Below are 26,621 nucleotides of genomic sequence, written 5' to 3'. Positions count from 1 at the left end.
CCATTTCCCCAGTAACCCGGGGTACACCAGAGAAAGTATCAGCAGCACAAGATTTGTTGCCTTTATGTGTTATTTTCTTATTTTGATTGTAATGAATAGCATCTGTGATTATAAAAAATGTCTAAATTTCCCTCGGTTTGGCTGCCAGAGATGGGGGGGTTGCAAGTGTTTCCTCCCAGCCTCGACAACCATCCCCCATGTATTGCAGTGTTTCTCACGAAGGAATAAGAAATAGAGAAAAATGGGGAAACAGATTGGATGCCATGGCACCCTTCCATCTGCCAGGTCACACTGTGTCAATAATATCAAGCCCGGCAAAGACAAAAGAGAGAAAGGCTTCTGCCACTGGGAATAAACAACAATTACTTCCACTGAGCTAAAGCTGTAAAATGAGTCATTGTTAAAAGTTCAACCTGCGGGCCTCGTGTCAGCCAATCTATTGCACTCAAACCTCTGCTCACAATAGAGATGCCACATGATAACTTTCATTGCATTTAACTAGTGGTTCACAAATCTCCAGCTATGTACTCTCTACTTAAACTAACGTAAATAAGTAAAACATCTAACGTGTTCACCATCTTAGTTTGTCGTCTTGTCATAGTTTCTAATTAGCATTTTTATAATGCCCAATGGCCATCAGCCTCAACTGAATTGAGGCTGATGGCCATTGGGTTTCGATACATTTGACAGACTAGAAACAGCACAAAGGCTGACATAATTGGACTAATTTATTAATAATAAGTAATATGACTAAAGACTAAAAGAACAGAAATGATAACAAAACCAGGGACTACAATTCCCTTCATGCAACACAATGGCGTCTCAAGTTGAGCCTGATGACATCATTGGGTGGAAGTAACCCTGACGACATAATTAGGGTCTTATCTCAGACTTTAGGGAGCTCCAGTTAGGGCCAGACAGCCACATAGGACATACATAACTCTGTATACTGGTTGAGCCTGTGGAGGAGCCCTCTAAGACATTTCAAACCAAACCACAAATGCAAATCACAGGGTGGTGCTGGGTGAAAAGTCAGTGCATCATCAATGTCACTACAACAGTTATTGAGATATTTCAGTCTGGACCAGAGCTGCAGACCTAACATTTACCGGTCCTGCAGCATCATTTGCCTCAACATTTTATATATTATAATACATTTCATTTAAAAAAACAGAGGAATAGACACAAATACCATTTAACAAGGCTGCATTTATTTGCTGCAAATGAGGGTCCTTAAATATCTATAATGAATATAATATAGTGAAATATTACACAAGGGGATATTAGTCCTAAAAGTTCTGCAAAGATTTTTCTCCCAGGTCAAAACCGGTAAAACTCATCAGGGCTTCAATTCCGCTGACACGGCACAATCCACATTTAAGTTTATTTAAATAGAATGTTCCAGATCCCTCAGGACACTGTAAGACAAAAAAACTTTCTCTGACAAGTAAAGGGACAAGAGAACGGCAAACAAAGAGGAAAGAAAAGGCAAATCCTCTGGGGAATCGTCCTAGGAGAGGCCAGTGTCTCCTTGGGGGGGGGGGGTCGGTGACGCAATGGGAGCCGAAAGTCGGAAAAATGTAATTATGCAAATGGGAGGAAAAAAGCTGCGGGAATGGCACTGAGTTTCCAGCGTATTCTGAAGCATTTGAATTAGTGCCAACACAACGGCCCTGTAATGCATCCTTTGTGAAGTTTGTCTTGGACGACGTGGACTAAATAGTGGACACATCCTTTAACGCACATTTTTTGTGGATCCCTTTACTCGTGTAAGGAGGTCAAACTGGGGCCGTTTGAACAGTCCTGACATCACTTCCTCTACTCACTGTCTCACATCGAGCTAAATCTCAATCCCGGGGGTCTAGTGATTATATTGGAGACAGCGGAAAGGGGCTTCTGGAGAATACACTTTAATTCCTCAGTAAGACACGAAATGCCTCGGCTTAGTTGGTGTCAATCTCTTCCTCAAACTACCCTCGGCCCTCCTTCTCTCACTCATTGTGTCTCTCTCGTACCCTCCATGTTGCATTGTACACAAACTGGAGCGTTGTATGGCATGTGGTGCCGGGAATGAGTCAGACTGCCCACCAGCTGTGAGCCCCGCTTGCCAGTGGGAAGGAATTAAAGACATTTTCGTGCAGGGCACTGGAGTGGGTGATTTACAAGGCTATTTGAATGGAGGCCAACAACGAGCAAGGAAAAGGGACCAGAGGTACGAGACACATTCAAGGTGGCTGTGCAATAATAATCATGCTCTCACTGAAACACCTACATATGGCGCTCACCAGCAATCAAACCAGTGATAGTGAAAGGCAAGCTCCGTCCACGCCTACTTTTAAGGGCCGAGCAGATCTCTGAGGCCCAAATTGTAATTGGGAATCAGGAATCAGTGTCGGCCAAAGAGCAGAAGAGCCACAACCACCATTAAGAACCTTACGTTCATGGGCCCACTGTCTGTGGGGATTTAGGGAGTTTTTCAGATTTGATGGTGTTTGCATCACACAATATGATGTTTTTTGGAGTTGATATTCTAAAAATAATTCTTTGATCTTTAAAATAGTGCTTTGATTAGTTGCCAAGGCAATAAAGAATTACTGCCTTGGCGGCTGTAGTGTAGTGGAGAGAGAGAGAGAGAGAGAGAGAGAGAGAGAGAGAGAGAGAGAGAGAGAGAGAGAGAGAGAGTGTGTATATACACACTTAGCTTTACAGATTTTCAGTCAATTAAATTAAAATATATAGAACAATATACAGTCCACATCATTGTTTAGGGAGATTTAAAACTTTTTGTCATTTCTCTTTAGAAAAGGCCGGGTAAACTTCCTCCAGGCAGAGTAACTAATGAGTTTATTTTTAAACTACTCATTTTGTCCATGTCTGCAACAACGTTTTGCTGCTCCCTTTTTTCGACTTCTACAGATAGACATCCTACTACTTCCTTCCTTCCTTCCTTGCTTCCTTTAGGCTACAGGCTAAAGTATTCTACTTGCACCAGACGCTGGAGCCTATTATCCAATTAGCGGCGTCAGAGAAAAGGTCGTCCTTGACACGGCTGTTTCCCAATTAGAGAGCAGCGCGTGCATTTACTCCCCTACTTAGTGCCGGGCCATCGGGGGCATTCCTGTCTTACCAGCACGAGACAACACGCTGTTGTCCCAAATCATATTTAAAAAAAACAACAACAACGACCACCCCCTTTGTATGAAGGCGAAACCCGAAGCGCGAGAGAGAGAGAGAGGAATATGCACGCGCTGGTGAACGCCTTCCTGCGCTGCCTCGCCTTCCTCCTGCCTCCCTCTTGGCTTTGTGTCGGCTTCTGCTTGTGGGCTGGGAATGAGCGCGAGGAGACGCTGCAGCCGCGGCCCAATCCCAGAGCTCGTTTCAAAAGCAGCAAGCCTCTTACATATGAGGAAGTGGCAGCACTAGCAGCGGTAGAAGCCCAAGGAGGCTCCAGTCCGTCGGTCTCGCCCGGTCCACCAGGCTGCGTCTCGCCGGCTGCTACGAGCCCCGCTGCTCCTCAGGGCCCTCCGTCGGGTCGGATCTGGATCGGGGGCCTCTGGCGAGCCGTGGAGCGTGTCCTCGGAGCCCCCTGGGTCCTCCTCCGCCATCGCTGGTGCCCGAAGACAAAGCGTCGAGCGGCTTTACGCGCGCCGTATCCTGTCTGCACCTTCGCGTCGAGTGAGATTCAAAGCGGCCAGGGAGGCGCCGCCGCTGGGGCCGGGGGAGGGGAGGAAGCGGGTGGAGGCGCCTCGACGCGTTCGGGCGACATGAGCGGGTCCGCGGGGAACCCCGACCCCAACCCGGAGGAGTGCGTCCCGGATGCGTCAGCGGAGCGCGGCTTCGACGAGGTGATCAAAGTGGACCAGCACACGCAGGAGATGGGGACGGTAACGATCACGGTGGCCATTCAGGCGGCGGAGGACGAGGAGCCAGAAGAAGTGTCCGCCAACATTATTGACTTCCTCGGAGGCAGCTGCAGTGAGGACGAATTCGGAAGACATGACAAATCCAGGTTGGACTATTGGACTAATTTGCTACTTTGCTCATTTCACAAGTCTGACTGATTTAGGCTATCCCCAAAACAGTTGGGATACTTTTACAATCGTTGCTTTGGTCATCAATGCGAGCAGGTATGTTTAGTACACCCCCCCCCCCCTCCCCTCCAGGCCGTCAGGCTTTATATTGGAACGCCAGCAGTCATTTCTGCGTGCGACATTTGTATTAACTATAGTGTGTGAACTGCGAGTCCACGAGCAGCGTGGGTGCAGTTGGTATTTAGTTCTACTGAAAGAATGCCAAACACGTTAAGGGGTGGTGGGGGGGGGGGGGGGGGGGGTGCATGCAAGCAAGCATAGAAAATGCTGCGCAAACACAGAAGCGTCATCCCGACGGGTGTATTGAAGCGATGACACTGGGCACCGCCGCAATGTGCCGGGAGGACAATAGAGGCTCACTACAAGAGGAGGCGTACCACGCGCAGCCCACTTACACACTCGAGTGTCTGGCCACCTGTAGGGCGCGTGGTGCACAATGGAGACGTCAAAGAGATAAAGGGGATGACACCCTTCGCTGTAACCTAATTCCCCTGCGTCACGGGCCGCGCTATTTTTATCCTCCCCGGCCAATAAGTTTACCTCCAAGGGAGCTGCGTGCGCAAAGGGTGAGTCAGTGATGGAAAGGTCAATGGGGTGGTGGGGGTCCATCCGTACCACGCCGTTGGTTTGTTCTGCAGGTCACACCTTAACTGCTGTCCACCCCCTGTGGCAACAAGACTGTCTGTCCCGCCCCGTGTGCTCTCTGCACGCTTCTTCCAACTCGGGCTGGATTTTGAATTGAATCCCGAATCATCTGATGGTGACTCTTGCTTTAAAGCAGCAGAGTGCACGTACTTCATTCACAGCCTATTCTAAAAAGAGGGAGAAAAAAAACAGCATCAACATTTCCGCTGTGATTTTTAATTTACACATTAAACTGATACAAAAAAAGCAGAGCTGTCAACTGGTATTTAATCTTTAGTCCTGGGGAAGAGGTGCTCGTGCCAGCTGTGCGGTCAGGCTGGGCTTGCATGCTGTAGACTCCGTGTGCACTGGTGGAGGAGGTGATGACTCATCCACAAAATCTCAGACCCCTCACTCTTAATCCGCCCGCCGTGGGAGCACGCTTTGGCCGTGCCGACCCCAGCGTGCTCCTTGTGCATTTGTGTGTGTGTGTGGAGTAAATTTGGTAACTTATCTTTCTGAGAGACTCTCCATATTCTGTGTGGGCGGCAGAGCCTGTGACTCTGGTGACCCCCAGATGGTGGGGTCTTGGTAGTTTTGGAACCCTGGTGGGGGGGGGGGGGGGCATGGTGACGACACACAGCGTGTCCACTGCAGAGAGACTTCCCGATGAGGGAGATTTCCCTGCCAAGTACTTGTAAGCCTCTCAATGAAAGCGAAATGGGTAACTGTTGCGGTGATGTCAGAGTTTAATGCGCGCCTTTCACTCCCCACAAACACCCAGCGGCGCCGGCACCAGCGGCGGAGAGTTGGAGGAGGACAGCTGGCAGCCGCCGGATACAGAGGTCATCCAGAAGCTGGTCGCTCAGATCGAGTACTACTTGTCTGACGAGAACCTGGAGCACGACGCCTTCCTGCTAAAGCATGTCCGACGCAACAAGCTGGGCTTCGTCAGCGTCAAGTTGCTCACTTCGTTCAAAAAGGTAACCATGGTTCTGACATTCTTGGGTATAGAGAGGTAACACCAGAAAGAAGCCAAGGACGGAATGACCTGTCCCTAGAAGGGCTGTCACGATATCACATTGTTGTTGTGCGTTTATTGCACCAACATACATTGCAATTTTCAGACCATTTCATGCCACTGATAACATAATGCCAATATAATAGCATAGTAATGCAAGTACGGGGACGTCGCCCTGCGTTCCTCCCAAAGGAACCAACAGTCCTTCAGGTTGAAAGACTGGGACTGGTTGTGTTTTCAGGTGAGATTTTAGCTTTATTGTGTTGCCCGTCTTCGTTGCCACGCTTTTTAAACTCAGACTCGTTCACATTGATTGGCTCGCCTCTCATTCGGCTTAAAGCCAAAATGTTGTGCCATTGTAATCTAGTCCATTTGGACTTGTTTATCTTACCGGGTTCGGCTGTAGTTGTGATAAAGAACCCTTTATCGCAGCGCGATCAACGTTCATCTGCGCGTCAAATGAATATCGCAGCACTACAAGTTACTGCACTCTGTCAGAAAGTCAATTTATACACACCACATGCATTAATGGCTCTCATGTGGTGTATTAATATTCCTTTTACTATATGCAGAGAGAAATGAAGTTGAAGGTGCAGCTGAACTGAAGGTCTAAAGAGGAAAGGGCAAAGTATTAGTTTTAAATTCCTGGTTGCCGTGGAATGGTTTCTAATTCGTACATGATTAGCTGCTGGGGATGCTTTGCTTTTCTCACATTGATTCACACCAGCTGGTCTTTGTTTAGGCCCATGCATGGAAATTTGTGAGTCTTAACAAAGCCCTGTTCATGGCACTAGTGATGTGAGGCACCACGCACCCACTCGTTTTTTTTTTTTTAAATAAATCAACAAGGACTCTGGTATGAGGCGACTCATTCTGAACCTGAGCAAATTGCCCAGCGGTGAATGGAGCGATCCGTTGATGTTTGGTAGAGATATTGATTTCAGGAAGTACGACTGAAAGGAAGGCAGTGCGCTCTGCTGCCATTTTTCATTAGACTGATTCATGATTCCTCTCAAAGAGAAGCAATTGCCGGGGATCAATGGTCTCTCTAATGGTTATGAGAGGGCCCTCTTGGACTGCTCTGCATCTCCCATGTAACGCCAGCTTTGTCTTTTTTTTGCAGGTAAAACACTTGACTCGAGACTGGAGGACAACGGCGTACGCATTGAGACACTCCGGTGTGCTGGAGCTGAACGACGAGGGCCGAAAGGTGCGCCGCAAAACCGCAGTGCCGGTTTTTGCCAGCGAGTCGTTGCCCAGCCGCATGCTGCTGCTAAGTGACTTGCAGAGCTGGCCGGAGCTGGCAGCCCTCACTGTAGATAATGGAGGAGGAGGAGGAGGAGGCGGCAGTGAGGGGGGAGCAACTCAGCAGGAGCAGCTGATGAAGCTGCTGTTGAAGGAGTTCGGCGCGTACGGCACCATCGCCTCCGTCCGGGTGCTGAAACCCGGGAAGGACCTGCCGGCCGACCTGAAGAGGCTGAGCAGTCGCTACACTCAGCTCGGCGCCGAGGAGTGCGCCATCGTGGAGTTCGAGGAGGTGGAGGCGGCCGTCAAAGCCAACGAAGCCACGTGCGGCGACGACGGAGGCACCGGTTCGCTGGGCTTGAAGTTGGTCCTGATCGGCACCAAGCCGCCCAAGAAAAAGGTGCCCAAGGAAAGGCCGCGGGAGGAAGGCGGCATGCGAAAGAGCCGCTCGCTTAACAGCAGGGTGCGAGAGCTCCAGTACCACGGCGACGACTCGGCCTGCAGCTCCTCGGAGACGGAGAGCAACCCCACGTCCCCGAGGCTGGCCCGGAAGTCCCAGTCCTGCAACAAGCTCAGCCCGACCACCGCAGCCCTCAACGTCCAGAACAATCACCTCAGCCCCAGCATGTCGCCGCGCAACAGTCCCTGGTCGAGCCCCCGCGCCAGCCCCAGTTCTCAGCGCAAATCCCCCCATTCCCACAAGTCCCCCTTGGCCAGCGAGGGCCGGTTGAGCCCAGAGGGCGGGCGCCGCTGGGCGGACTACTCCTCGGACAGCAGCCTCACCCCCTCGGGGAGCCCCTGGGTTCAGCGGCGCAAGCAGGTGGCGTCGCAGGAGAGCAGCCCGGTGGGGAGCCCCATGATGGCTCGCAAGATCCAGAACGCCGACGGCCTGCCGCCGGGGGTCACGAGGCTGCCCCGGGGCCCCGACGGAACCCGCGGCTTTCACTGCGTCTCTGTGGCCGAGCGGGGGAAGACTGCAGCTACTCAGACCTGATGTGCACACCCCCGCCCCCCCCCCCCCCCCAAAAAAATCTATTTGAGCGGTTCTTGGCCGTGGCGCTCGGCCCCCACCCCGCATTCGACTGTGTAGATATGTTTTTCTTCAGTGTTTTTCTTTTTTGTTATATTTTTATACAATGTTTTGAGTTACTATGGTAACGTTACTGGTTTACTAATGGAAGTTTGAGTGAATGTGAATTGATATTGCTTTGAATGGGACTGCGTCACCCCCACTGCTGTCTAATTGTCTTCTGCATGGGCTGGGGGGGGTTAATTCCTCTTTTTGTTTTAATGCGAAGTGTCTTGTGTGTAAAAGCTCACATCTGTGGATGTTATATAAATATAAGGTGGGACATGGACATGATAGAGATATCACAAAATGCCTTTTCTGTGTTTGTCTACTGTGAGTTTATTTTTTATTTTTACAATACTATTTAAAATAATAAGGCCATAATTGCTCCACTGCCATAAAGGTTGGCTAGTTAAATCGGGACCGGTTTTTAATTTGATTTAAATGTTATTTTCTGGACACTTTGGCACTAAGTTGAAGGCTCTTTCCCCCCCTGTGTAAATGTTAAGTTGTCTGGCAGTTAGCTGCTTTATTTATTTTTTAGCTTTATTTTATTTTCTCTGGATCTAGTTCAGTCTGAGCACACACTGAGGGATGTTAAGGGGAAAAAAATGGGTTCTTGCCTTTCCATCGGAGCTGGGGTATTTGTACAATGCAATTCCTATTATACAAATAAATCATTAAACCTGCAATTGTCTTGTTTGTTTTGATTTTGGCACAGTTCACCTATGAGCCAATCCTTTTTTTAATTTCAATATGTGAGTGATGTGCGATTGTGTCCGTGCCAAGACCAACGGCGTCTTCACACTTGGGAGAAATGGCGTGTTGGTGTTTTTACTGCTGCACAGATGGGCCGATAAGAGATGGATTATAAACTCCATCAAACGTAGCTGACCAGTTGCACGTCTATTCACATTCTGTCTTTGGCAGCGCAAACAATGGTGCTCTGTTCACTTTTACAAATTTCACACATGTCCTTTTTTTCATTTGTTTTTTGCCATTGACCTGAAACCCTTTCATGATATTGACAAATGTTCCAGGTTGAATAAAGGCGTGTGTCTCAGAACTGGTGCCCTAAGTATTTAGCACCGGCTTTTTTTTTTTTTTTTTTTCAACCAATTCTGTTCATATAAACTGCAATTGTGGCTCAGTAAGTGGACAACCTCATTCATCACTTGTGTAACCGCTGTCACGTTGCGTGAAAGTCAACAGCAATTTTCAAGTCTTGCTACACAATGGTGGTTGAGCTTCAGATGAATTGGAGTATGATTGTTGTGGACCAAGCACATTACTGTTTGCCTTCGGCTTTGTTTTTGTTACGTAACTCATCTCCCATAATGCAGCAGAGGCTCTATGGTTTCGCTGTTTTTTGTTGTTGCTGCATTTGTATTTGAACCTTTTTGCATAGTGAGGCATTCTTCACTCCAGAGGAGCATCCCCTGCATAGTGCTGCCACCAGAGGCTTCCTGCTGGGGAGGAGGAGTGGAGCACGTTCTGCTCATGTGCACTGTTTGACTCCGTATGCATGGTGACCATTTTGATGCATCAGTCTGCTTGCGTGCCTTCTGGCAAAAACACTCCCCCAGATGCCAGAAGGGATATTTAGCAGCTCTAGCACCTTTCCACTTTTTAATTGCGTTTTGCAAACTCATTCGTAGTAGCTGTTCAGATACTTACGTTTAGTGCTTGATTACAAACCGAGGATTCCCCACCTTCAACCAACGATTTGACACAGTTTTTACACAGTATTGTACGCAGTCAGGATGATTTACTGCTCATTGAGTTTCATATTCAAATCACAATTTAGATCATCTAGAATTTTCATTTAATTGGTACTCTGTGCCGATTAGTGTCAAAGAAATGATATCACCCTTCCAATGATGTGTTGCAACAACCGAAATAAAGAGAACCCATGAATGGTGATGAGTCCATTTTTAGCGTCCCGGTGTGAGAGGCAGCTGCTCGCATGTCTGGAGAGTTGTTGGACTTTTGAATTCATGCGGTTGCAGCGTTCTGCTGATCTGCTTTGCACTGATTTCATCTCCTGTTGGGGGTGGACATAATGAGAGTGCACACAGGAGGGGGCGGGCGGGGGGGTCACAACCTATAGTCCCGGCATTCAGAGCGGTGAAGTGGATTTGTGCACGAGGCAAATAAAATATCTGTTATTCTCCTCTTCGTAGGATTAGCGATTCCAAATGAGGACGTCGTGACGGACGATGTCTGTTCGTTCTGATAAAGACTGTTTGGGATAAGTAGAGCCAAATTGAACTATTATCCTTATGAGACAAGGCGACTGGAGCACAAAGACGGATAATGAAGAACCTCTCGGGTCATTATTTGTAATTAGGTAGTTGCCATTGATGTATGAAGGGTAATGTATTTAGTGCATTAGTTTTTACCATATAGGCCAGACTTCATTGTTTCTATTTCCATAATGTTTAAAATGACCAGGTTATAGAGTAGAACCTGTGTCGTACCATGCAAGGGTTTACCCAAATTTACATGTAAACAGGCAGATGGATAAATCTGTGATGAGTATATAACCACAGTATAGGCAGACAGTAGTAATAATCAGATTTAATATGTTTTTTGTTGCAAATTAAAAAAGAATACCAGTGAATCTGAAACAGCTGGACTTATTCTGGAGGAGAGTTTTTTGTCGGGGGCAGCGTGTGAGGATCGGTTGAACTTTGGAGATGGTCGTGATTTGAAGGAAACAAAGTAGAAAAAAGGTGTCTTCTTGATGAATTGAGGGGAGAATTTCACGCCTCAACTCGGTGGGCGGGGATTCATTTGAGGAGAACCAATTGGAGGAGTCGACACAGATTTTTTTTTTTTTCAACCTTACATACTGTAACAAGCACAGGGGTTTCTACATGGATTCCTGGAAAGGAAAGCGTGGCTGTAAAACGGTGTTCACAGGAAGTCTTAGGGAAGCAGCGGCCCCTCCACCCCCCCCCCCCACCCCCCCGTGGGAGACGCAGGCTTCTTGCACCACTCTGAATTTAAGTGAGCAAAGGAACAGCCCTCTGTGAAAATGACCCGAGCTACATTCAACCTCTGCATTCCAACAGTATTCTCAGAGATAATGTGCTGACCTCTGACCCCAATCAGGGATCAACAGTGGCGCTTGCTTATTACGAATAGTTTTTCTTTTTCTCTTTTCAGTTCAGAATTTCTCTGCATCCACTGACGACCGGTTTGTAATGCAAGCACATTCATATACACACACAAAGTTAACAGTTTTATTAACATAACTTAAAAAAAGGTCATTTACAGTGTGAAACAGTTGACCTGACACTGAAAACAGAAAAATATATTTACATATAGTGAGCGGATGAGCCCATGTTGTTTCACGTAGACTGGAGCAAAGAATCTTAGGTTTTAGTAAACAGAATTCTGTGTAAAATGATAACGAGATAAAATACCAACTGAATATCTTGGATATATATATTATACACACACGTCTCTATCACAGGAAACCACAATGGGCTGCAGTTTCCTAGTGCAACACATTTCAAGGGTTTCAAAACGTAGACAGAGAAATGAGAGATTATTATCTCTGCGTTTCCCAAAAAGGAGAAGAAAAAAATATGACTACACGTTGGTGCAAGTCACGACAGAAATGAGTTCTTCCCCCTGCACTTCTTTCTGGTCCTATTAAAAGGTCCAGAATGAATACAGTATGAGTACAGTAGCAAGCAGTTTTTTTTTTACTATGAACTTTAAATGGTAACATTTCATTTTCCGACATTGGATCTTGAGTTACGAAAAGGAATGGTGCCATTGAGCAATAGCGTAAGGCGATTTTCTTAGTTATGGTAAACCACTAACACAAAATAACATTGTTTTAAATTAAACCGTTGTCTTCTGTAAAGAAAATGACGAACAAAGGCCCTTCCGCATATTGATGATTTCACGCCAGACTACCACGTTACCATGGTTACCACTTGGACCTCGCCCCGCCGTTGATACATTGGCCTTGCAATAAGGAAGGGGCAACACATGGCTCCAAGGAGGCAGGATGTCTGTGCATCAGCGCGACAAAAACCTAAAGCAACCACAAAGACATCATGACCCCGCGCACCGGCCCATCTGCAGGATCTCAGTGGGAGACGGAGGCCAGATGATTGGGATCGACCCGATGGGCTGTGTGGGTAGGCTCGGGCCTGGTGTAATGAGGAAAACACTTCCTGCCAGTTAGCAGATGGGATAGGGAAGTGATGCGCAGCGAGCATGTGAACACAGCCGCTCCGATCGTCGCTCTTTGAGGGCGGAGCGGTGTGGAGAGTGTGGTGGTGGTGGTGGTGGTGGTGTGTGGTGGGGGGAGGGGGGAGGGGGGCGGGCCTTCTGCTTTCAGATGTACAGAGAGCCGTCGGCAGGTCCCACGTAACCGACCCCGATCAGAAGAACGTCTATCAGAGTCCAAATGCCCAGGCCCCCGAAGCTGAACAGCTTGCCCAGGCCCTCTCTCCACTGGCCCAGGTAGAACCGGTCGGCCCCGAAACCGCCGAGCGTGATGCTGCGTGAAGACACGAGAGAAGACCACGTCATGAAGGTGCAGTTAAAGCTCCCTCCTCGGTCAACATTGGGTTTTGTTGAGGGTTTCCAGCGTGTAGGCTGGTTTACCTGAGTGCTAAAGCCGTCGACCACTTGTATCCGCCGGTCCAGTTGCAAAATAAGCGCTTCTGAAAACGTCTTTTTCCTGCAGGGGAAAAATGACTTTAGTGTTCAAAACCTTTTGCACACACATGAAGAACACTACACTGAAATGTTATTTAAAAGGAACACTTGATGATTAACTCAACCCGTGTTGCCTGGAATTCCTGAAGAAAACTCGTCGTTCATGTAAGACATTCGTCTTTGGACCAATTCATATTATTTATGGCACAGATTTTTATCCTCTGCGTTCAACCATTTAAAAAAATATATAAATCTTTAAGAATTCAAGGTAACAACGTGAGTAATTGATATACAAATCATTTAAGACCACCATCATTTCTGAAGAAAATACCCATTACAGTTAGAGGTGAAATGGCCATTCTGCAAGTCTTGACTGGGTGAAAAAAAGCTTCACATCCTACAAATGCTTGACTGACGGGTGAAGCAACCAAACAGGCTTCGTCTCACCTAAACAGTGAACGTGGTCCAACACGTCACAGGTGGCGTTGTAGCGCTTGCGTGGGCAGGACACGGTCATGCAGTTGGTGGAGTTGGAGCAGCGGTACTCGGACGGGTCCAGCTGCCAGCAGAACTGACAGCTGATGGAGAGAGAGAAGTTGGTTTGCTGCTGCCCCGACTCGCCCTTAAAAAAAGAAACCATCAGGTGAGCAATACACATGTTGCCAAATATAAGCACAAAGGTTCTTTCTTAAAGTAAAACACGATGTCCCCACACAGTGACTCTTTGTCATTGGTAATGTTTTTATCATCAACTATAAAAAGTTAGTTTATAAAGAGTCATTTATGGCTACTTAAAAATCATTAGTACTGGTTGTATAGAAATAGATCAGACAGTCACACACAGCTCATGGTAATATGTTATCACTGTGAGAACGTGGAAACGAACTGCAACACCGTGTGGACTTTGTTGCATTAGTTTTATTACATTAGCTAGTTCACTTTATTTTGCTGGAACGCATTCCAACTCCTGGGGTCCGTTTCAAGAAGCGGGTTTAGTGGAAACTCCGTTTGTTAACCCTGACTCAGTTGTCTGTTACAGAAAGAGAGATAACAAAACTTTCAGGGTCAGTTGCTAAGGTAACTGACCCTGTGAACCTAACCTGGTTGGGAGCAGATTTTTGGTTTTAGTACAGTTGTTGGGTGTTTTTGAGTTGTGTTGGAGCAGCTAAATACGGTGTGCATATATCACTATAATTAGTTTGTGATTAGTTTATGGTTAGACGCTGTTGACTGAGTATTCCTCTGAAGTGGTTGGAATTTGGTAGGACATTTCTTTGCAGCACTTGTTCTCAAGGTTTCCGGTTATACGCACGACATTCTCGTACACACTAAACAAACGTGTTTTGTGTTGGAGGAGATTTCGCTGCACACGTAAACAACTTGTCTAGTGAGATTGTTTTTAACAGGACAACACAACAGCGGAATTGGGTTGTCACGATATCAAAATTATGACTTCGATACTATATCTGCCAAAATATTACGATACCCGATACAATAGAGGAATATTTATCTATGTTAGTAATAAATAAAACACCTGTAAGGTTCCCTTTTTAGCAGCTTGTTCCTGACCAGCTTTTTTAACCCTTAACAAATGTCATTCATATTAGTATTAGCCTATTAGAAAGATATTAATTAAAACGACATGGTAAAATCATAGCATTGATTATACACAGCTATGTAGGGCTATTGTCTGTATCTGACTACATAGTTAATTCAAGTATGAATTACATCATTTTACAGATGTGTTTGAGGTTTAGAAAAAAAAAAAACTAAAGCTACGTGGGTTGGGTACATTAAAGATGGACACATAATTAAAGGGCACAGATTGCGAGGTCGGAGATGAACCAGCACAAATAGTTTTTTTAGCGTGAGACTTTGGATGTGTGGCGCGAGTGCGTGTGAAAACATGCAAAAGCGTGTGTGTTACACAGGGAAACCGTGAGAGATGGCAGCCCTGCAGCCGAGTTTGTTGGCTTGACAACAACTTCAAACAGTCAAACATCAAGCAAGTGCAACACCAGGCAGACGTCCTCTTTTATCCAAACATTTCCTATTTTCGAGACCTAAAAAAAAATGCATAAAGTAAGAAATACTTCATACCAAAAGTATTTCCAGATCTCACTTCTGGCATCTTTTCTTTCAACAAGCAGAGGACGGTCAGCAACAGATCCCCTGAGATAACTGAGTGACGGCTGCCTGTTGCATGTGAGCTGGTAGCCCCGCCCACCCAGTCAATGCGTGCATGCAGCCGGACACGGAGCGGAACATTGTGTGCGCTCTGGTTGTGTAGTACCGGTAATAAAGATATTCAAAATCGTATCGTTTTCAACAGTGGGGTACCGCGGTGCCTTTCTTGTACCGGTACACCGTGCAACATCACAGCAGAGGACCCTATAGACCATACCGTGATGGGTGAGAAACCGCGGTCACGACCATATTGGAAGTGATCCAAATGCTGCTGACCAGTTTCACAGCTGACATAAATGCTACGAGCACAACTTGGCTTCTCGTGTCTTGCTTCATTTCCCTTTTTTAAAAATCAACCAGCAAATTAAGGAGTAGACCTCTGACTGTCACTCTTTGCTTTACGCAGCATAGATCTGGTACAAGATGAACTGCTACTCACTATGCAGTGAACTCCTTTTTTGGGTTTACATGTGAAGGAGGCTGGTTTCCTGTAGGTGCAGTTGTGTTGGTAATTGCAGTGCATGCAATCAGCTGGCAGGCGGCTACAAGATCCTCCACTGGGACACTTTGAAGCGTAGCTCTCTTCATCGGCAGGAGAAACTGAAAAACAGTTACAGCAGTTTTTACCCCCCATTTCTAGCAAGAATAATCAACGTCATGTAGCAAAGGCTCAAGTACATTTTGCGGCTTTAGGTCTGACGAACACTGCTGCTGCTTTCAGGCCTGACAGAATGTTCTTAATCTGTAGAAAAGCCATTTGCTCTTCTAAAATTAGTCAACATGAGGGGAATACTCCCTCTGATTATAGGGGAATTAAAAATCTAGTGGAAAGCTTACACTGTTTCTGAATAAGACGCTGTTTCTCTGGTCCTGTTTGAAAGTTATAGCATTCTATACGTGACATAACTAGAATAATAATATGCGGATTAGCATTGTTGCTATGTAACATTGTAGGAAGGTAGGTCTATAGATGCAATTCTTCAAATCATTTAAAATAATCAAATTTGTGAAACTTCAACATGTCATTCATCATGGACTTGGGTTACTTGCTTCTCTGGGCTCTATTGCTTTGAAAATGTGTGTGAAATCTTTTCATTGATGAAAACAGTAATCCGGCTTCAGGGTACAGCCAGTGGCTGATGTTGATTGGTTTACCTGAGGCTGCAGCAGCGACCACCGGGCTAGAGATCACAGGTTTATCTCTGGGGAAGGGCTCCTGGCCAACGTGAGGCGAGCTCAGGTAGCCTGGTATGAAGAAGATATGAGCTCAACTCCATCATCTGGCATAACATGGTTATGACACATAATGTCACCATGTACCATTACCTTCGTATTGTACAGATTGTGGAAATATTAAGTGAACATAGTTTACGTTTGCTGCTTTGGCGTATTACTAGTCGGACATAAGGGCGGTGGTCAATATATTAATTAAAAGGATAGTAAATGTGTTAGCAATAAAAAATTCCAGTTAGACCGTATAAGCTAAGCTAGCTAAGGTCCCCGCTTTGCAATACCGTTAAAGGGGCTTTAAACGCTCACAGCTCTTGTGATTATCAGTGGCAGAAAACTGTTCAGTCTCCAATTACATTAAATTATATGTAATTAACTACGGAATCAGTGCTATTCGACAAATAAATGTTCAATTGACGCTACTAGCTAGCTAGCTCTCTGGCTAACGTTAACCAGTTGACGTTAATGCTAACGCTGTGGGAGGAAGCTAACGTTATTGCAATAACGACATATGTAAGAGCCATGCACGCGAGCCAAGCAGTTTGAAACCAGTTACCTGTGTAAACTTACCGTTAACACATTGGAACACCAGGTCCATAAACAAAAGCGCAATAAGTCCGTAGTTTTTGAAACAGCGACCTCGGTCGGGTCTCCACTTCTGACAGATGGTGGCCATTGTTGCAGCAGAGCTAACCAATGCTACATTCAGGTCACGTGGGAATTGCGAACATCAGCAAGTGGGAAATGCTCGCGATTGCTGTAGTAGTAAAAAAACAATTATTGATGTCTGATCACTAGGCTAAGGCAGTAGTTATCTTATACAAGTTGTGTCTCAAAGTCGCTAGGCTGCATCCTTAAGGACGCATTCGTCGACCGCATACGTCACTTCCGCTGCCACTCGGGTGCGACTTGCCTGTCCGTCGGCTCCTCTGAACGCGGTCGACGGACGCAGCCCTCCAGAGCTGATTTGGAGGATACGTCTGATCTATCCTTTGCGGCCCAGCATATCCCAGCATGCAGTGCGGGCCGACGAGGACTTCATTTATTCAGGAGGACGCAGGCTGGTGATCAGATGTGTAACGTTAAGTAATAGAATTCCGTTGAATATCTATATCTAGAATAGTCAAAAATATATAAAATCACTTAAGTTACGTGACGTTGTCGTGTTTTTAAATTCATATAAGACGCTAGAATAAACTTATAACGTTAACTGTCACGCATCCGTCTGTGGACTTATCTTTCACACTTTAGAGGATATATAGTTTATACTTCATATTATGAAGTATAAACTTCATAACTAACCTCCGGCCCTCTCCTACACGCCAGAGCACGAATGTGGGAATGAATGCTTCTGACTTGATCTCATTAGTAAGGAACACACACTTTGGCCACCATTAACAACATTTCCATTGTTGACAACTGTAAAATAAGTAAACCAATCAAGCCAGTTTGCTTCATTCAATTAATTTTATTCCATTGTGAAAAATCAAAGCCAAATTCACATTACCTTCATTTAAATCATATCGTTTCCTTATAAAGCAACTGCCCTTCAGATGAACGTACTTAAACATCATTATAATAACACCCACACAAAACTTGTCCTTTATACCCTTCACACATGAACATCTCGACGGGCCACTCGTCACATTCAGCTCTTCAGTTTCCCTTCCTATTATTCCTTCTCCACGCCTTCCCTGTAGCGGCTCTACATGTGCCAATCACTTGTCCCTCGACTGCTCTTCAGACTGTAGCAGAGGCATTCTGACGCCGTGGGGACCGGTCCATCCTTTTCTGTCTCCATCAGAACTCCTCCTCCGCGTTGGGACATCGGCTTCGTTTGAGCAGGCTCAGGCGAGCCAGCACCTCGGAGGCCGACAGCTCGCCGTGGACTTTGTTGTCCCGCGTGCGCACGTTGACGCCGTTGGTCATCTTCTCCTTCTCCCCGACCACTGCCAAGACACAACAGCTCGTCACGGGCCAAGTCACACCACGGAGACACAGCTACCCTTACACCTTCCATTCTTTGTGCCGCTGAATTCAGCTGCGGCTGGTCGTCCATATGCTTGATGGTCCACAAATTGAGAATCTTCCATTTTCACTCAACGGTGAGTTTACAGCCAAGTACACAGTTGGAAAGTTCTTTCAGTTTGTCAATTCGTGAAAACATTATATTTATGTTTAGATTTTTGGAAGGCTTTTAAAAAAATATCCTGTTGTTACTGCAGAATTTAGTAGTCGGCAGTGAGTCAGTTTCTTTTTTGAAATTATGTACTAAATTTTCTTTTAGTGTTTATCACTTTGTTATGTCTTAAACTTTTCGTAAAATAGACTAAAGCGTGTTCATTAATGGATAGTCTTTCAGTAGGACTGCCTTCAGGTAACAAGCCTTTTTTCTTAAGCAGGTATGGTCCTATATACGGTATATCTGAACGCGCACACGCACGCGCACACGCACACACTAAACACTAAACAGTTGAATCAGGGGTTGGTCTATGCCCCAAATGGACCTAGGCCAGTCAATGGACTCACCTAGAATGAAGTTATATTGGGCCAACTGAGCATTACGGATTTTCTTGTTGAGCAAACAGCTGGAGTCCAGGTCAGCGTCTGCCATGAAACCAGCTTCAGTAAACTGCTTACACACCTAAAACATGGGGGGGGGGGGTGAAATATGCATTACTCCATATAATCATGGTGTGCCCTCGTAGGCTTGCCTTTGAAGGTGGTGGTCGACGTACCTTCTTGGCGTAATCCTCACAGGACGGGTTGATGGGCACCAACATCACCTGACGGGGCGACAGCCAGAGAGGCCTGCGGGAGGACGGACAGACTTTAAATGGAACCATCGCAGTGGCACACTGCCGTTAAGAGTGTCAAACCTACGCTTAACCACATTAATAAAACTGTAAAAATGTCTTCCAGTCAAACATCACTGACACCATTGAAAGCCCTCAGACATTTCTTTGTATCCCAGATAAATAAAAAGCAACCAGAGAGCACTTTACCATTTGCCTGCGTAGTTCTCTGTGAGAATGGCGATCATCCTCTCCACAGAGCCCAGGATGGCGCGATGGATGATGACTGGTCGGGCTTTGTCATCCCCATCCTTCCTGCAAGTCATCGCATCAGAGGGAGAGAATCACCAGAGAGTATCGGGGGGACCCAGTACGAATGCAAACCCAGCGCATACTTCATGCAACACAGAGAGTGCTTTGAGACATCGAACTCAGAAGGGGATTGACACATAAACGCTTCGGTGCGGCACACGGACTCTGCAGCGAGTCCATGTTCTCATTAGCCGACTCACCCAACAAAGGTCAGGTCGAAGCGGACGGGAAGCTGGAAGTCCAGCTGAATGGTTGCGCACTGGTGGTAACGTCCGATTGCGTCTTTGATCTTGATGTCGATCTGTGAGAGGCACAGAGAGTAACGCGGGACTTTGAAAAAAACACCTTAAAGGCTTTTTTAAAAAAAGATGATTTGACGTTTGGCAGGAGAAGCCTCAAAAGGCTCTGACCTTGGGTCCGTAAAAAGCTCCGTCTCCAGGGTTGAGTTTCCACGGCTCCCCGAACTCGTTCAGGCTGTTCTCCAGTTGCTGTCAAACACGACGTGCGGTTAACGCGTCGGCAAGGTCAGTCTGCTGAATGTAGCTCCATGCTTGCCCCACCCCACCCACAGAAATGAGAGGCTCTTCCCTGTGACTCACAGATGTGATACCACTACTGCAGCCCACTCAGATACACAGCAGTCTTGTTGGCAAGAGCAAAAAATATCTCAAAAACGAGTATCTTCGAGAGCCCTTTTGACAAATCCAAGTTCAGGGCAGATTGACGGGGAGGAATATACTTACAGAAAATACAGTTTTCCTAATTAGTTAAAAATGATGCATTTTTGTCCCATCAAAAAAAAAAAAAGAAGATCCCCTTTGTCCTAGATTTGCGGTCAATAATAGAACAATGAGGTCGTTGTTGGGGGCATCTGTATAGTCAAACAGCAGTGGACAGACTCTTTCACTGTGCCTAGTGTCACCTTCTCAGCGCGGTTCCACACGGCGATGTCGCCCAGGTACTTCTCTGGACGAGTGGAGAGGTGCAGCTGGAAGGAGAAGCCGAACACATCGTAGATGCAGCGGAGGAAGTCCAGGCAGCCCTTCATCTCAGACTCAATCTGCAGAAGTATAACTGAATTAGGGAAATGACTCAGAATAAGTGGTTACTTCTATTTTTTTTAATGTTCAAAAGAGTTTTCTTTTTTGAACATTGAAATATGCTTGACTACTGATGTGGTCACCTGGTCCATGGTGCAGAAGATGTGAGCGTCGTCCTGCTGGAAGCGGCGCACTCTGGTCAGCCCGGTCAGCGTTCCCGACAGCTCGTTTCTGTGGAGGACCCCGAAATCCGCCAGCCTCAAGGGGAGCTCCCTCCACGAGCGGGGCCTGTGACTGAACATCAGACTGAGGGACGAACACGAGTCATCAAGAGACGCGTTGATCACCGCCTGATTGGCCAACACCTCTGGGGGAGCGCTTGGAAATGAGAAAGCTAAACTCACCAGTGCCCAGGGCAGTTCATGGGCTTGAGCGCAAAGATGTCGCCCTCCACAGGGAAGGAGAACATGTTCTCGCTGTAGTGTTGCCAGTGGCCAGATGTCTCCCACAGTTTGCTGTTAAAGATGTTGGGGGAGGCTACTTCCTGAAAGCCTCTCCTCCAATACTCCTCCTGGGGAAAGAAAGGAAAACAGAGACCTCATAAGCTGATACTTATGGAGTTGGTAACACGTTTACCCAAGTTGATCATGTGATGAATGAGGACTCCCTGCATCTCTTCCGCGGCAGTCGTTAGGAGACACTCTCAAGTATTTAAAGATGTTACTTTTTACACGTTGACAGCAGTCTAACGAGACGTGATAATGATCTTGCAGTGCTTCTGTGCAGCGTTATGAAAGGTTTCCTTGGCTCCGTGAGCCGTGTTGGTGTGAGAAAAGTCTTCCAAGATGTCCACACGTCTCCCCCGAGACGTCATGGAGACCAGATCCTGTGCGGTCACACTAAAAAGTCTGCTCTAAATGGGAAGAACTTCAGCCCACTCCACTCAGTTAATGAATGAATGAAGGAATTTGCCTTCCTATGAGGCCCAACAGACAAATGAGGAGACACCCTTTTTGGTCAATGATCACGCCTCTGACAGGCTTGTTGTTTTGTCATTCGGTACCGACTTATCTGCCTTCACTTCTGCCGGTGCAAGCCGAGTTTAGAGCGACTGAGCTGAACTGAAATATTCAGGTCACTGTGACACGCCGCCGTTTATGGTCGAGCTGCTTGCTGATCGCACGTTTTAAGGCAAGGGTCGTGCTGAGCATGTCAATGAGCTGGAAATCACTACAAGCACACAGGACATGTGGAGCGGAGCCAGACCCTTGTGTGCTTGAGAGTAGTTTCAAGGGGCTTTGTGTTACAGCATCTCCGAAATACTACATTATGTACTATTTAAATGCTTAAAAAGAACCCCTCGTACCCTGATGAACTCGGTGAGTGTGTTGTAGATGTGGGCTCCGCGCGGCATGAAGAAACAACTCCCAGGGCTCAGGTCATGGAAGAAGAACAGCTCCTGTTCCTGCAAAGCAGATAACGAAATTTATTTTTATATCATCTGCAGAGAGAACAGCAAGAAGCCCAGTAGGGAGTTCTCCAATCATCAAATGAGATGGGTTTAGTGCTGGTAGTGGAGTCTTATCCATTACTCCCTTTACAAATAATTTTAAAATGAGGTTGATCTGTGCATCTTATAATAGCAAACTGTATCAATTAGTGTTGTCTCTTCAATACAAGCTTTCTAACGCCGGCCCTCGTCTTTCTGTTTGAGCTTCAGCAGAAAGTAAATGTCATTTACAGCACAAATCCAGAGTAATTACTACAAATCATTATAATTACCATCCAGCTACGTCAAATTCACTTTGATTTGGGAGAAAAACTCAAATTAGCCTGTTATAACTGAAATGTCCCACTTAAAAAAAATACAGACCATGATAAAATCTGCCTTGATCTTCTGACTGACTAGAGGTTTCCATGGTAACGCACGTCTGACTTACCTAAATAATAATTCAGCCATACAATTTTGTTTTTGTATTTACTTCAATGCTATTGAGTATTACAACAGGATTTTCAAGATGTACCAACTACATGTTGCACTATCGAAATGACGAGTGGCCTTGGGATCATGCCACAGAGCACCATCTTTAAAACAACATGTCACTTTTGTCACCTCCCGTTCCACAGAAATATCTTGAATGTGTGTGAGAGAGAGAGCGTCTGCATCTCCCATGCTAGGGAAGCACCTGGAGTGCTAACGTGTGCCCATGTGAAGCCGCACAGTGCCCTCGGCTGGTATGAAGCCGCAACAGACTACTTCATGAAAAACAACGAGAGTTTCATGTGCACAACCTTTAAGAACAACAACAAACTAAATAATTGAAGTTTCCTAACCCTCTGCGTGATGTAGGCCTGTTTGTATATTGTTGGCCTGGAAACGGGGATCCTGGGGCTTTTCCAATCAAAACCACAAAACAGATTTGGGGGGAAAAACGCTCCCTCAACGAGGGGATGAGTCAGCCATCATATTATACAATTACAAACCCTAAATATCTTCGTTCTGGGTTTCAGTTTCTGGTTTTAGGGCTGCCTGTACGGACTCACTTTGCCAATCTTGCGATGGTCTCTGTTCTTGGCCTCCTCTTGAAAACGTTCCCACTCCTTCAGCATCTTGGAGTCGGGGAAGGAAATCCCGTAGATCCTCTGCAGGGTCTCCATGTCGGAGCGGCCCTCCCAGTAGGTGGAGGAGTTCTGGTGGCAGAGGAAGAGAGGAGAAATATTACCATGATTATAGAAGAGTGAAAATCTACCCTGGGAACGAATTTAGTGAAAAGCAAAAAAAACACTTGTTAAATTGTTAGAAGAACGGTAACAAGAAAACAATTGTTCCCTTAGAAGGAGACCTCCTACATACCTTGTAGATCTTCATGGCTTTGATCTTGCCGGTGTGCCTGACATGGGGACCTCTGCACAGGTCGATCAAGGGCCCACATCTAACCAGGATTCAGAAATGACACAGCTCTTCAATTCAGAAGACCCCAAAAAGAAGATCAAATGAAGATTTATTCTTCTTACCTGTAGACTGTAGTGGTGGGGGTGCTGACTTTCTCATTCAGGATGCGGCACTTGAACTTGTTGTACTGAAAGAAGCAAAACGTCTCGAGTTAGTTCGAAAACTTGTTTTTCGCAAAAAAACAATTACAGGAATTAAATTTTATGGCAAGATTGATTTATTTCTTTATTTGTGAAATGACTCGGCCACCTTGAACATCTTCAGCAGGGTCTGCTTGCTGATTTCCAGCCTCTCGAAGGGCTGTTTTTCCTTCACAACGGCCTTGCACAGAGTCTCCAGGTCCCCGAACTCGGTGCTGGAGACCCCCCTGGAAGCAGCACACAGGTTGAATCAACACAAGCGCTGACAGTCGGGGTGGCGCCGATGTTTCTGGAGCTACCCAACGCGGCTTGAAATGAGCATCTTGTGCTTCAGCTTATTGCGATTATCGGGGAAAACTGTAGACTTTGGGGCTCAACGGAGCAAAGTAGCCAACGATTGGTTTGAAAAGCAGTGAGATCTGAGATTAATATCTGATTATTATTGTTTTCAGACTAGAATGCAATTCTGAACGTTGATAGCGAGGATACTTGCTCACTTCTGCCCATCCAGGAACATGTCGTAGTAGAAGCCATTCTCAATCGGGGGTCCGTAACACAAACAGCCGCCATAAAAGCTCTCCATTGCCTCCCCCAGGATGTGAGCACTGGAGTGCCAATACACCTAGGACACAACATGTGTAGACAGACCAGGTTACGGAAGAGAAGAAGCTGGCAAGTTGTAGCCTCTAGCCGGGCGTTGATCAATTTTAATACCTAAAAAAAAAGAAAAAGAAAAGAATGGACTCACAGCCTGAGCGTCCTCATTGTCGAAGCGCAAGATCTCCAGAGAGCAGTCCTGCTCGAGGGGTCTGTCCAGGTCCCAGAGCTCCCCGTTAACCCGGGAAATCACCGCGTTGTCGGCGAGGCCCTGGCTGAAAGAGCGACAGCGATTCCTCTCAATGGGAAGTTTGACAACAGCATTGCAGATTAGTCGCACGAGAGCCAAGTCTCGCCCCGACGGGTCCGGCTCGCATCGGGGCAGGTTCGCCATCGACCGGTGCAGTGCCGCCTACCTGATGCCACAGGCCAACTGGTACGGCGTGGTGACCCACGCCTTTCCCGCCACCGTACGTCCGTCCGGCAGCTCCACGGCGACTGGCTCGCCGGCAGCGGCTCGCTCTGCCAGCAGGGCGTCGCTCTCCCTCTTCAGCTCCTCGTAGAGGCTGAGGCGCTGTGCGACGTAGTCGGGCAACGACTTCTGCTGCAGTGGAGAGGGGGGGGGGGGGGTGAATGTCATAATATATATCATACAAGTCCATATGTTGGTTTGCTCAGGACACATTAAAAGCATGACCAGAGCTTTACGACTGGTGCTAAGGAGCAGCCATGGCGATTGACAGGATATTGAGGCGTTGTCGGGGGGGAGGAGGCTCTACAGTTCGCGGGGGGGGGGGGGGGGGGGGGGCTGCGGATTTTGTCGTTGCTTTTTGCAGACGATGTGGTCCTGATGGCATCCTCGCTCTGTGGCCTCCAACTCTCACTGGAGCGGTTCGCATCAGAGTGAAGGGGTTGGGATGAGGATCAGCACCTCCAAATCTGAGGCCATGGTTCTCAGCAGGAAACCGATGGATTGCCTGCTCCGGGTAGGGAATGTGTCCTTAGCCCAAGTGAAGGAGTTCAAGCACCTCGGGGTCTTGTTCAAGAGTGAGGGGAAGATGGAGTGTGAGCTCGGCCGGAGCATCGGAGCAGCGGGGGCGGTGTTTCACTCGCTTTACCGCACCGCTGTGACAAAAAGAGCTGAGCCGAAAGGCAAAGCTCTCAATCTACCGGTCTATCTTCATTCCTACCCTCACCTATGGTCATGAAGGATGGGTCATGACCGAAAGAACTAGGTCACAGGTACAAGCGGCCGAAATGGGTTTCCTCAGGAGAGTGGCTGGCATCTCCCTTAGAGATAGAAGGGTGAGAAGCTCAGCTATTCATGAGGAGCTCAGAGTAGAGCCGCTGCTCCTTTGCGTTGGAAGGAGCCAGTTGAGGTGGTTTGGGCATCTGGTAAAAGATGCCCCCTGGAACACCTCCCTTGGGAGGTGTTCCAGGCATGTCCAGCTGGGAAGAGACCCCGGGGAAGACCCAGGACCAGGTGGAGAGATTATATCTCTACACTGGCCTGGGAACGCCTGGGGATCCCCCAGTCAGAGCTGGTAGATGTGGCCCAGGAAAGGGAAGTCTGGGCCCCCCTGCTGGAGCTGTAGCCCCCCGCGACCCGAATTCTAAATTGCGAGGATATCGGCCATAATATAAGGAATTATTTTTGCTGCGGTCGACATTCCCTACGACGCCAATCTGCTCATCATGCACTGTGTTTCCATGGGGTCAGTTATGGTCTTTGTGCATCCCTGTGTTGCAACAACAACAATAACTGAGCCCTTGAGAAGATTCTTTGTTGACATGAATAGTAGAGGATGTGAGCCTGTTGGGGGAACCTGTGCTTCACCTCGGTCACGGCTGCGTTTCCTCGGACCTTATCCTGCTTTTTGTCCTTCTTGTTGTCACCTGGCTTGGTTTCCGGTTTGCCCCCCTGTAAACAAACACGGTTGCATTGAGTGGCGCAGGGATTTCTGGGAAACGGGGTGTTGGTTGTCATCGGGCCCAAAAGGAGCAGCACCAACCACTCGCATCATATTACACATTTTAAAACAAGCATTACCCTTTTCTCCGTAGGTTTGTTTGTCCGCTGCTCATTGCTGCTGGTTTTCTCCGCAGCTTTGCCACACTTCACCTGTCGCTGGTTGCCCTCCTCCGCCTCCACCTCCAGCTCCGCCCGCAGACCCCTCCGGAGGTGCAGCAGCCGGTAGCGGAGCTTCTCGTTCTCGGCCCGCAGGCACTCCAGCTCTGGGGAGACCCCCGAGGCGAGACCGGCGGCAGCCACGCCTGTGCTGAGTCCATCACGGAGGGTGGAGATTTCCCTGGAGAGGAGCCGAATTTGCTCCTCCTGAGCAGACAAGCGTGCGGCCAAGCACTCCGCCATCTTTAAATGACGAGCGGCATTGCTAGCTCACTTCCGGTGAGGTAGTTTGGAAAATAAAACCGCTGACGCCATCGAAATCACAACGTGTGACACATGTTAGAGCGGTGTGTGTGTTCGTGTGCTTTGCTTGTGAGTTTAATTTAAAAAATCAACCAAACGACAAGTAACATGTAGGGGGACACCTGGGGGAATATAACGCTAACTAACACTAGCTGCCTGACAAAACAAAACATTTGGTAAAAGTTATGAATTATTACAGC

At 47.2% G+C, this 26,621-nt stretch overlaps 3 protein-coding genes across 5 annotated transcripts; 1 reads left to right on the top strand and 2 right to left on the bottom strand.

Annotated features, from left to right (window-relative positions):
- Positions 1 to 2,652: 2,652 nt before the first annotated feature.
- Positions 2,653 to 7,998, top strand: larp6a (La ribonucleoprotein 6, translational regulator a). The gene is made up of 3 exons (XM_037453452.2): positions 2,653 to 4,009; positions 5,500 to 5,698; positions 6,860 to 7,998. The coding sequence occupies exons 1-3, from the start codon at positions 3,240 to 3,242 to the stop codon at positions 7,973 to 7,975; spliced, it is 2,085 nt and encodes a 694-aa protein (XP_037309349.2). The 5' UTR covers positions 2,653 to 3,239; the 3' UTR covers positions 7,976 to 7,998.
- A 3,286-nt stretch (positions 7,999 to 11,284) lies between these two features.
- tm2d3 (TM2 domain containing 3) lies at positions 11,285 to 17,164 on the bottom strand. 2 transcript variants are annotated; one of them, XM_037455193.2, is made up of 7 exons: positions 17,067 to 17,164; positions 16,724 to 16,910; positions 16,079 to 16,168; positions 15,363 to 15,523; positions 13,184 to 13,358; positions 12,683 to 12,758; positions 11,285 to 12,575 (listed from the first exon to the last, which is right to left on the bottom strand). In XM_037455193.2, exons 2-7 carry the CDS (start codon positions 16,827 to 16,829, stop codon positions 12,410 to 12,412), a joined length of 774 nt encoding a protein of 257 aa, XP_037311090.1. In that variant the 5' UTR covers positions 16,830 to 16,910; positions 17,067 to 17,164; the 3' UTR covers positions 11,285 to 12,409. The 2 variants fall into 2 exon arrangements, with proteins under 2 accessions (XP_037311090.1, XP_062418055.1); XM_062562071.1 differs by lacking the exon at positions 17,067 to 17,164 and having other exon boundaries at positions 16,724 to 17,060.
- Positions 17,165 to 17,590: 426 nt separating this feature from the next.
- Positions 17,591 to 26,394, bottom strand: tars3 (threonyl-tRNA synthetase 3). Of its 2 annotated transcripts, none has more exons than XM_037455148.2 (19): positions 26,041 to 26,394; positions 25,828 to 25,911; positions 24,407 to 24,594; positions 24,142 to 24,265; positions 23,891 to 24,015; positions 23,503 to 23,620; positions 23,316 to 23,380; positions 23,155 to 23,233; positions 22,845 to 22,991; positions 21,667 to 21,765; positions 20,705 to 20,871; positions 20,444 to 20,606; positions 20,183 to 20,320; positions 19,671 to 19,748; positions 19,461 to 19,561; positions 19,159 to 19,263; positions 18,892 to 18,964; positions 18,683 to 18,797; positions 17,591 to 18,102 (listed from the first exon to the last, which is right to left on the bottom strand). In XM_037455148.2, exons 1-19 carry the CDS (start codon positions 26,359 to 26,361, stop codon positions 17,954 to 17,956), a joined length of 2,439 nt encoding a protein of 812 aa, XP_037311045.2. In that variant the 5' UTR covers positions 26,362 to 26,394; the 3' UTR covers positions 17,591 to 17,953. The 2 variants fall into 2 exon arrangements, with proteins under 2 accessions (XP_037311045.2, XP_037311054.2); XM_037455157.2 differs by having other exon boundaries at positions 24,407 to 24,591.
- Positions 26,395 to 26,621: the final 227 nt, after the last annotated feature.

The sequence above is a fragment of the Pungitius pungitius genome, chromosome 4, assembly GCF_949316345.1.
Source record: "Pungitius pungitius chromosome 4, fPunPun2.1, whole genome shotgun sequence".
In the NCBI taxonomy this organism is placed as follows: domain Eukaryota; kingdom Metazoa; phylum Chordata; class Actinopteri; order Perciformes; family Gasterosteidae; genus Pungitius; species Pungitius pungitius.
Note: the sequence above shows the minus strand (reverse complement) of the source record. Positions and strands in the feature narration are given on the sequence as shown.

Excerpts from the sequence above, each read along its gene's own strand:
- larp6a (XM_037453452.2), top strand. The coding sequence starts at position 3,240 with ATGCACGCGCTGGTGAACGCCTTCCTGCGCTGCCTCGCCTTCCTCCTG. Across the intron at positions 4,010-5,499 it reads GGAAGACATGACAAATCCAG|CGGCGCCGGCACCAGCGGCG; the intron begins GTTGGACTATTG and ends ACAAACACCCAG. Across the intron at positions 5,699-6,859 it reads TGCTCACTTCGTTCAAAAAG|GTAAAACACTTGACTCGAGA; the intron begins GTAACCATGGTT and ends TTTTTTTTGCAG.
- tm2d3 (XM_037455193.2), bottom strand. The coding sequence starts at position 16,829 with ATGGCCACCATCTGTCAGAAGTGGAGACCCGACCGAGGTCGCTGTTTC. Across the intron at positions 16,169-16,723 it reads GGTGTTCCAATGTGTTAACG|GCTACCTGAGCTCGCCTCAC; the intron begins GTAAGTTTACAC and ends TCTTCATACCAG. Across the intron at positions 12,759-13,183 it reads GGACCACGTTCACTGTTTAG|GAAAAAGACGTTTTCAGAAG; the intron begins GTGAGACGAAGC and ends TTTCCCCTGCAG.
- tars3 (XM_037455148.2), bottom strand. The coding sequence starts at position 26,361 with ATGGCGGAGTGCTTGGCCGCACGCTTGTCTGCTCAGGAGGAGCAAATT. Across the intron at positions 22,992-23,154 it reads AAGCCATGAAGATCTACAAG|AACTCCTCCACCTACTGGGA; the intron begins GTATGTAGGAGG and ends CTCTGCCACCAG. Across the intron at positions 18,103-18,682 it reads CCAATATAACTTCATTCTAG|TGGTCGGGGAGAAGGAGAAG; the intron begins GTGAGTCCATTG and ends GTGTCTTGGCAG.